The following is a 10,718-nucleotide window of genomic DNA, read 5'->3' as shown; positions in this document are numbered from 1 at the left end:
GACACATAGACCAGTGGAACAGAGTTGAGAGCCCAGATATGGACCCTCAACTCTATGGTCAAATAATCTTCGACAAAACAGGAAAAAATATACACTGGAAAAGAGACAGTCTCTTCAATAAATGGTTCTGGGAAAACTGGACAGCTATATGTAGAAGAATGAAACTCGACCATTCTCTTACAACGTACACAAAGATAAACTCAAAATGGATAAAAGACCTCAACGTGAGACAGGAATCCATCAGAATCCTAGAGGAGAACATAGGCAGTAATCTCTGCGATATCAGCCACAGCAACTTCTTTCAAGATATGTCTCCAAAGGCAAAGGAAACAAAGGCAAAAATAAACTTTTGGGACTTCATCAAAATCAAAAGCTTCTGCACAGCAAAGGAAACAGTCCAAAAAACAAAGAGGCAACCCACGGAGTGGGAGAAGATATTTGCAAATGACAGTACACACAAAGGTTGATATCCAGGACCTATAATGAACTCCTCAAACTCAACACACACGAAACAGGCAAACATATCAAAAAATGGAAAGAAGATATGAACAGACACTTCTCCCATCAAGACATACAAATGGCTATCAGACACATGAAAAAATGTTCATCATCATTAGCCCTCAGGGAGATTCAAATTAAAACCACATTGAGATATCACCTTACACCAGTTAGAATGGCCAAAATTAACAAAACAGGAAACAACATGTGTTGGAGAGGATGTAGAGAAAGGGGAACCCTCTTCCACTGTTGGTGGGAATGCAAGTTGGTGTAGCCTCTTTGGAGAACAGTGTGGAGATTCCTCAAGAAATTAAAAATAGAACTTCCCTTTGACCCTGCCATTGCACTCCTGGGTATTTACCCCAAAGATACAGATGTTGTGAAAAGAAAGGCCATCTGTACCTCAATGTTTATAGCAGCAATGGCCACGGTTGCCAGACTATGGAAAGAACCAAGATGCCCTTCAACGGACGAATGGATAAGGAAGATGTGGTCCATATACACTATGGAGTATTAGGCCTCCATCAGAAAGGATGAATCCCCAACTTTTGTAGCAACATGGACGGGACTGGAAGAGATTATGCTGAGTGAAATAAGTCAAGCAGAGAGAGTCAATTATCATATGGTTTCACTTATTTGTGGAGCATAACAAATATCATGGAGGACAAGTGGTGTTAGAGAGGAGAAGGGAGTTGGGGTAAATTGGAAGGGGAGGTGAATCATGAGAGAGTATGGACTCTGAAAAACAGTCTGAGGGGTTTGAAGTGGCGGGGGTGTGGGAGGTTGGGGTACTAAGTGGTGGGTATTATAGAGGGCACGGATTGCATGGAGCACTGGGTGTGGTGAAAAAATAATGAATACTGTTTTTCTGATAATAAATAAATTGAAAAAATTAAAAAAAATGAAGAAAAATTAGTGAAAATAATTCTCTAAACTTTCCAGAAACATAGAGTGGGGAACACATTCTCAAAATCATTTTACAAGACAAGCATTACCCTGATACCAAAGCCAGAAAATATCTATACAAAAAATAATGAACTATAGACAAATATCCCTGATGAACATAGACATGATATTTTTCAAAAAATATTAGCAAACTGAATTAACCAGCACATTGAAAAGATTATGTGTCACAATCAACTGGTGCTTATCCCTGGAACATAAGGATGGTTCAATAGAATGAAATATAACAATCATATTATCATCTCAATACATGCAGAAAAGCTCTTGACAAAAACAACATCCTTTCATGAGTTTAAAAAAATCTTCAACAAACGGAGTATAGGAGGAACATACTTCAACATAAAAGAAGACCATATATGACAAACCCGAAATAACATTGTACTCAAATGGTTAATGGTTAGAAAATTTTACCCTGAGATCAGTAACAAGACAAAGTGTCCACTCTCACTTTTCCTATCCAATGTAATACTGCAGGTCCTAGCTAGAGCAATCAGGGTAGATAAAGAAATATAAGCTATCCAAATCAGAAATAAGGAAGTACAGAGAGAGAGAGAGAGAGAGACAAAGGAAGGAAGGAAAAGAAAGGAAAGGAAAGGAAAGGAAGAAAGAGAAAGAAAGGAAGGAAGAGGTACAAGTGTTTTTATTTACAGATGATAGGAACTAAATATTAAAATCCTGCAGATTCAATCCTTAAGAACACACTCACCATAATAAGCTCAGCATACCATGAGCAAGCACCCCAAATGTGAGAACACGGCCAGGATTAGCAGAGAATTTCCAGCAGGCCCACAGCTTACAGCACACTCATGAAGAGACTTGCAGAGACAAGAAGACTTTTCCATCACAGACTTCCATATGATATATATATATATATATATATGTATATATATATATCTTATATATTATTTATATTATATATAATATAATCATATTTATATTTATATATATAATTATATATATTTATATATATATAATAAGCCATGCCAAAATGAAACTTTATATATATAGTTTCATTTTATAGTTTCATATATATGTAGTTACATTTTAGCATATATACATATATATATAGTTTCATTTATAGTTTCATATATATATATATAGTTTCATTTTGGCATGGCTTATTATGAGCAATAGCTGACTGATTCAATAATCAATGTAAATAGAACTTAGAATATTAAGAATAATCTACTGCTTATTTTTGACATTTGTTCTGATATTTTATAAGTGTATGCATAATCGCCTGGCTATTCATATTTATTTCAGATAACTATACTAAAAAGTGATTACCATTGAGATTTTGTTCTAGGTAACTGGTAGAATTTGGAAAGACCTTTGCGTCTTTGCAGGAATAACTCATGGGACCTTCAGTCACAAGTTTTCATTCCTAGACATCTCTGAGCAGAAATTCCAGCTCTTTTCTGAGTCATCTTAGATCATAGGATTGAAAAGAGTTTATAACATAACAAAGAAATTAATGACAGAGTAAATACATTTATTGTTCACTCATAATATAACATTTATGACATTTCTAAAAGGAAAGAATTTAAGTTTAGGCAATAGAGTGAGTAATATTTATAGGTAACACTGGAAATATTCAAATGGAAAAGTAAATCATACAATTAAATAATATAAAATATGCCACCAAATTCTTCATTCCAATTAAAAAAAAAAAAAAAACCTCTAAACATGGACATCAAATATTCCACACTTGAGTAGATGAGTAGATGAACATCACTGAAGACAGGTTTATTGCAATAAAATATGGTGTTATAGAAAATTTTACTGCATCATATTTCAGGACTTCTCTGATACTGAGCCTACATTTAGTCACTTCATTTATGCAAATTTGTCTTTCTGTAGATTACACTTGAAGGGTTTTTGTTTTGTTCTGTTTAAGATTTTATATATTTGACAGAGAGAGAGAAAAAGGGAGAGAGAGAGAGCATGCATGCACAAGATGGGGTGTAGCAGGCAGAAGGAGAGGGAGAAACAGGTTCCTCACAGAGCAGGGGGAGCCTGATGTGGGACTCAATCCCAGGACCCAGGAATCATGACTGAGCCACCCAGGTGTTCCTTGAAGGGTGTTTTGCATAAGCAATTTTTGCCTTACTATTCTGTGCCCGAGATACTGTGTCTGCTGAGCTGATAAGAGAACAAGATCCTCTTGAGAATCATGAAGCCCCATGGCTAGCTACAAAACAAACTAGTAGGTTAAAGTCTATATTATCAGGAAGAACATTGAAGATAAAAAAGTAGAAAGGAATGGCAGACACAGGGTAAAAAACTTTGATCTCAGAATTTCCTCTACAAAAATATTATAAAAATGGCTTTAGTTGCCAAATGTAGTTTATTTCATAAAACTATGACAGTTCATCACCCTATGAGGAAAATATGAATCCCTGAATTATTTCTGATTCAAGGTAGGAACCAACTTTGGAAATTAAGAAAACAACAGGAAAAATTGTTGGCTATCAGATGGAGCAGAAAGTTTAATGAAACAACTGAACTTCAGAAAAATTGAAACTCTAGGATATAAACAGAGGGTTTGAATTCTTCTATCATGATCTGATAAAAGAATCACAATTTCTGGCTGTTAAGCATTAAGGCTGCAATCACAGGTATTTCTTTAAATAAGTCAAGCAGAGAGAGTCAATTATCATATGGTTTCACTTATTTGTGGAGCATAACAAATAGCATGGAGGACATGGGGACTTAGAGTGGAGAAGGGAGTTGGGGGAAATTGGAAGGGGAGGTGAACCATGAGAGACTATGGACTCTGAAAAACAATCTGAGGGTTTTGAAGGGACGGGGGGTGGGAGGTTGGGGTACCAGGTGGTGGGTATTATAGAGGGCACGGATTGCATGGAGCACGGGGTGTGGTGCAAAAATAATGAATACTGTTATGCTGGAAATAAAAAAAAAATGGCCCTTTAATGACTTCACCCTGAAAAGACATTTAGAGCCTCATTTATGTCTTTGTTTCTTAAGCTGTAGATGAAGGGTTTCAGCATGGGAGTGACCACTGTGTACATCATTGAGGCTACTGCACTTGAATGGGAGCTCTGGGTATCAGCAGAGCTAAGGTACACTCCTAGGCTCCAACAATAAAATAAAGAAACAACTGAGAAGTGAGTTGCAAAGGTGGAAAAGGCTTTGTACTTCCCTTTAGTTGATGAGGTCTGATATATGGAGGAAAGTATCTTAAAGTAAGAGTAAAGAATCCCAGAAAGAGGACCACCACCCAACAGGAGAGCTGCAAAATACATCACCAAGTTATTCAGAAAGGTATCAGAACAGGCAAGTTGGATCATCTGATTGAGTTCAGAGAAAATATGGGGAATTTCCAAGACTGCACAGAAGGACAGCCGCAACACCACTAAGCTTTCTAATAAGGAATGAAGGATGCTTATGATCCAGGACACCAGAATCAGCAGTCCACAGAGCTGGGGGTTCATGAGGACCGTGTAGTGCAGCGGGTGACAGATGGCCATGAAACGGTCATAGGCTATCACAGTCAGGAGGAAGTTGTCCAAACCTACAAAAAGTATGAAAAAGTTCTGCATGAGTCAGCCTTCATAAGTTATGACTTGGCTCTGAGTCTCAATGTTCCACAGCATCTTGATAATGGAGGTGAAGGTGAAACAGATGTCTACAAAAGACAAGCTGGTGAGGAAGAAGTACATGGGGAGGTGGGAGTCAGAGCTGATGGCCAGGATGATAAGCTGGTTCCCAAATATGGTGATCAGGTACATGGACAGGAAAAGCAAGAAGAGGAAAGGCTGCAAATCTTGTTCCTCTGAAAGTCCCAGAAGAAGAAATTCTGAATTCCATGTATCATTCTCTAGTTCCATGTCATTGATGTGACTAGCAAAATAAGAGACAAAGAACATGACACAATAATGCACTATTAACCTGGCAGGTGCATTATTGTTTATATTCTGCACTCAAGAAATTAATGTTTATATTTATGAATGGAAAATGATAAAAACACTAAAAATTAGTAACAGAAGGAAACTATCTCAACATGAAGCCATTTATGAAAATCTACAACAAACATGATACTCGATGAGAATACAGTGAACATTTTTCCTCTTTGATCAGGAACAAGACAAGGATGCTCAATTTCACAAGTTCAAATCAATATAATACTGAAAGTTCTACTCAGAGCAATTAAGGAAAAAGAAATAAAAAGCATCCAAAATGGAAAGGAAGAAATAAACTTATGTGTGCAGACAGTATGATCTTGTATTTAGAGAATCCTAAAGTTGCCACAAAAACACTAGTAGAACTAATAAATTAATTTAGCCAAGTCACTGTATACAAAGCCAACCCTCAAAAAATCAGTTGCATTTCTACATATGAACAGTAAACATCTGAAAAAGAAATAAAAGAATTGCATTTACATGAGATCCAAAAGATTAAGAATATCACCTCACACCAGTCAGAATGGCTAGTACAAAGGACAAGAAATAACAAGTGTTGGTGAAGATGTGGAGAAGAGGGATCACTCCTGACCTGTTGGTGGGAATGCAAACTGGTTCAGCTACTGTGGAAATCAGTATGGAGATTCCTCAAAAAGTTAAAAGTCAAAACACCTCATGATGAAATAATTCTCTTCCCAAAGAAGACAAAAACACTAATTTGATAATATATATGCACCCAATGTTTATTGCAGCATTGTTCACAATAACCAAGATATGGAAGCAGCCAAGGGTCCAGTGACAGGTGAATGGATAAAGATGATTGGTTTGTAGGTATACATACAGCAGAATACAGTCATATAAAAGAACGAGATCTTGCTTTTAGAAACAAAATGGATGGATCCAGAGGTATATTAAGTGAAATACAATCAGACAAAGACAAATACCACATGGGATCACTTATATGGTTAATCTTAAAAAACCAGACCAAATGAACAAATACAAAGAAAAAACTGGTACTTGCCAGAGGATAGGCACTGAGGTAGTAGATAAAGGGTACTAAGAGTTACAAATAAGATCTTGCCATTTGCAACAACATGGATGAATCTAGAGGATAGAATCTTAAGTATTGTAGGGTGTTTAGATTTGGAGCATGCATTGTCTCTAGTGACACTCCCATATCTGGCAGACTAAAGTTTCTCTAGACATTGCTCAATGTCCATGGGAGGAGAAAATTACCCCCAGTGGAGAATAAGCATTTTAACTCAACCTCAAAATATTTTTATATAATTGATAAAATAGTAATTTAATGAGAAAGAATGTGAAAAATCCTCAAAGTGTGAATGACTCATCCATGCCCTGAAATATTATGCAATCACTGAAATAATGAATTAGCTTTATACTGGTTGATGCAGACAAAACTCTAATGTACTATTGAGGGAGAAAAACTACCAAAACAACAACAAAAATGATAGCACCAGAGTTAAAGACTATTTACAATGAGCATAAGATTCTCTGCAAGAACTTGTATAAAAGTGTATGAATATTTGTGTGTGCATAATATAAAATGTAAGTTTTAAAAGAAACTAAGAGCTTATGGAACAAAGGAAAGAAGTAAGAATGAGAATAGGTTAGGCATGGAGCTATCTCAAACAAGAGTCTGAAACACAAAGACACCATATACACTATGGAGTATTATGCCTCCATCAGAAAGGATGAATACCCAACTTTTGTAGCAACATGGACGGGACTGGAAGAGATTATGCTGAGTGAAATAAGTCAAGCAGAGAGAGTCAATTATCATATGGTTTCACTTATTTGTGGAGCATAACAAATAGCATGGAGGACATGGGGAGTTAGAGAGGAGAAGGGAGTTGGGGTAAATTGGAAGGGGAGGTGAATCATGAGAGACTATGGACTCTGAAAAACAATCTGAGGGGTTTGAAGTGGTGGGGGGGTGGGAGGTTTGGGTACCAGGTGGTGGGTATTAGAGAGGGCACGGATTGCATGGAGCACTGGGTGTGGTGCAAAAATAATGAATACTGTTATGCTGAAAATAAAAAATAAATTAAAAAAATGAAAAAACAAAACAAAACAAAACAAACAAAAAAGGAAAAAATATATATATTTGGGTATAGAACTTGAGCTTCACCAAATGCAGGCTTCTGGAGATGGAAGGTGGTGCCAGCTCACAACAATGTGAAGGTATTTCATCACACCGAGCTGTTTAGTTAAAAATGGTTAAGGGCACCTGGGTGGCTCAATCAGTCAGGCCTATGTTTGGTTCTGAACTGGTCATGGAGCCTATTTAAAAAGAAAATAAAATAAGAGGTGGGTGAGATAGGTCATTGGGGTTGAAAAGCACATCTGCTGTTATGACCACAGGGTAATGAAAGGAAGTGTTGAATCTCTAAATTGTACATTTGAACCTAATATTTCACTGTATCTTAACTAACTTGAATTTTTTGTGTGTGGGTGTGGGGGAAAGAGTTTATTTTAAAAATTGCAGGGACAAAGTGAAGCAGAACTAACTTGAACTTAAATAAAAACTTAAAAAATAAGAGGCTACTGGAGCATGTGGCTGGCTCATTTCCTTAAGAGTCTGCCTTCAGCTCAGATCATGATCCCAAGTCCTGGGAACGAGTCCTATGTCAGGGTCGGGGTCATGGTCCCTAATCAGTGGGGAGCCTATTTCTCCCTCTCCCTCTGCCCTTCCCCCTTCCTGTGCCCTCTTGATCTCTGTCAAATATTTAAATAATATCTTTATAAAAATGAGTATACTTAATGAATACTGAGAAATTTATAGAATTGTTGAATCATTATATTATATCCCTGAAATTAATAAAACACTTTATGTTAATTACACTTAAATTAAAAATGTTTTAAGACAAAATAAAAATAAATAAAAAGACAAAAGAAAAAAATAAGATTAGTTATGATTGTCCATATGGGACTAAGGTAATTACAATGGATTTCCAAATGTTGATGAAGGAGACAAAAGAGTTGGTGTTGGAGAGACTTTCAAAATACTTCCCTGTTGGGTCTGAAGGTGGAGGAAAAGCCAGGAGCCCAAGAATGCAGGCAGCCAGGAAGGATACTGGAATTGGAAAGAACACAGATTCTCCCTTGAGCCTCTGGAAGGAGCTCAATCCTGCAGACATCTTGCTATTAGCCCGATGAGACTCCTTCCAAGGTTCTGCCTCCATAACTGTAAGAGCACATATGGGTTTGTTTTAAGCAACTAGGTGAGGCTATTTTACAACAGCAGGAAGAATCTCATATGGACATGGTCAATAAAATTATTTGAGGATAGTAAGTTTAATCTTTCCAATTCATTCATAGCTTCCCTTGGATGAGGGCAATTTACATTCAAAGAACTCACATTAAACCACTTCAAACCCCTCAGACTGTTTTTCGGAGTCCATAGTCTCTCAGTGGTTGGGGAGTGGGAGGTTGGGGTACCAGGTGGTGGGTATTATGGAGGGCACAGATTGTGTGGAGCACTGGGTGTGGGGAAAAAATAATGAATACTGTTTTTCTGAAAATAAATAAATTAATTTATAAAAAAAAATAAAGAACCCACATTAATTAGAAAAAAAATAAATCAATTTGGAGATGTTCTGCCCCATCAGCTGGTATAGTGAATTTCTTACAGCATAAATGTGAGTGTGGTCTGACTCTGTGGACTTTGAGGCGTGACATAGGAAAGGAACTTAGCACCATAATTAAGGTCAGAGAAACACTGAGGCTACACCAGACATAAGTACCTCTTCAGAAAGATCTGGGTAACCTCAGTATGACATGTGAGTGACAATGTTTTTCCTCTGTGCTAGAATTTCACTCTTATGTTTTAAACTTGTCAATAGAGACTGAATCTGAAAACTTATAGCCATGGGCCCCAATAAAGGCAAGACCCTCAGTTAGGGGCTTTTTCTCATGTGCTCTGAATCTCTATACTAACCCCCAAGACTTTTCTTACTCTACCCTCCAGTAATAACTAATAAGCCTGGTTTTGTTAGTGTTCTCTGATGGACATCACTGAAGTGTGTATTTCAATCACAACAAGAACCCAAGGGCTGGTGCAGCCACAGCAGAGACTCTGGTCAGGGAAGTGTCTATGGGAATGTCCACAAGCACAGAGGTGCAGGGGAGTGCCTGGGCTTTCCTGCTTGAGCACCCTGCCAGGTGCCTGACACTTAAACAGAACAGTGTGAGAGTCCACATTATCAGGAAGAGGAGTGAAGGTACTGATGTAAAAAAAAAAAAAAATCAACATCAGAAGCCTCTGTACATGATTAAAATGTGTTACAAACTTCTGTTTATCAAAACATTGTGAAATTGACTTGAGCCTAAATTTTTTTTTTTTATTTCCAGCATAACAGTATTCATTATTTTTGCACCACACCCCGTGCTCCATGCAATCCGTGCCCTCTATAATACCCACCACCTGGTACCCCAACCTCCCACCCCCCGTCCCTTCAAAACCCTCAGATTGTTTTTCAGAGTCCATAGTCTCTCATGGTTCACCTCCCCTTCCAATTTCCCCCAACTCCCTTTTCACTCTAAGTCCCCATGTCCTCCATGCTATTTGTTATGCTCCACAAATAAGTGAAACCATATGATAATTGACTCTCTCTGCTTGACTTATTTCACTCAGCATAATCTCTTCCAGTCCCGTCCATGTTGCTACAAAAGTTGGGTATTCATCCTTTCTGATGGAGGCATAATACTCTATCCCCAGGGGTACAGGTCTGTGAATCACCAGGTTTACACACTTCACAGCACTCACCAAAGCACATACCCTCCCCAATGTCCATAATCCCACCCCCTTCTCCCAAACCCCCTCCCCCCCAGCAACCCTCAGTTTGTTTTGTGAGATTAAAAGTCACTTATGGTTTGTCTCCCTCCCAATCCCATCTTGTTTCATTTATTCTTCTCCTACCCACTTAAGCCCCCATGTTGCATCACCACTTCCTCATATCAGGGAGATCATATGATAGTTGTCTTTCTCTGCTTGACTTATTTCGCTAAGCATGATACGCTCTAGTTCCATCCATGTTGTCACAAATGGCAAGATTTCATTTCTTTTGATGGCTGCATAGTATTCCATTGTGTATATATACCATATCTTCTTGATCCATCCATCTGTTGATGGACATCTAGGTTCTTTCCATAGTTTGGCTATTGTGGACATTGCTGCTATAAACATTCGGGTGCATGTGCCCCTTTGGATCACTACGTTTGTATCCTTAGGGTAAATACCCAATAGTGCAATTGCTGGGTCATAGGGTAGTTCTATTTTCAACATTTTGAGGAACCTCCATGCTGTTTTCCAGA

The 10,718-nt window shown here is 37.7% G+C and overlaps 1 protein-coding gene across 1 annotated transcript; it reads right to left on the bottom strand.

Annotated features, from left to right (window-relative positions):
• Positions 1 to 4,400: 4,400 nt before the first annotated feature.
• On the bottom strand, positions 4,401 to 5,351 carry LOC116568181 (olfactory receptor-like protein OLF4). Its single transcript, XM_032303720.1, is given in 1 exon segment — positions 4,401 to 5,351. A coding segment is annotated over 1 exon segment (951 nt).
• Positions 5,352 to 10,718: the final 5,367 nt, after the last annotated feature.

Source organism: Mustela erminea, chromosome 1, assembly GCF_009829155.1.
Source record: "Mustela erminea isolate mMusErm1 chromosome 1, mMusErm1.Pri, whole genome shotgun sequence".
In the NCBI taxonomy this organism is placed as follows: domain Eukaryota; kingdom Metazoa; phylum Chordata; class Mammalia; order Carnivora; family Mustelidae; genus Mustela; species Mustela erminea.
This window is presented reverse-complemented; position numbering and strand designations above follow the sequence as displayed.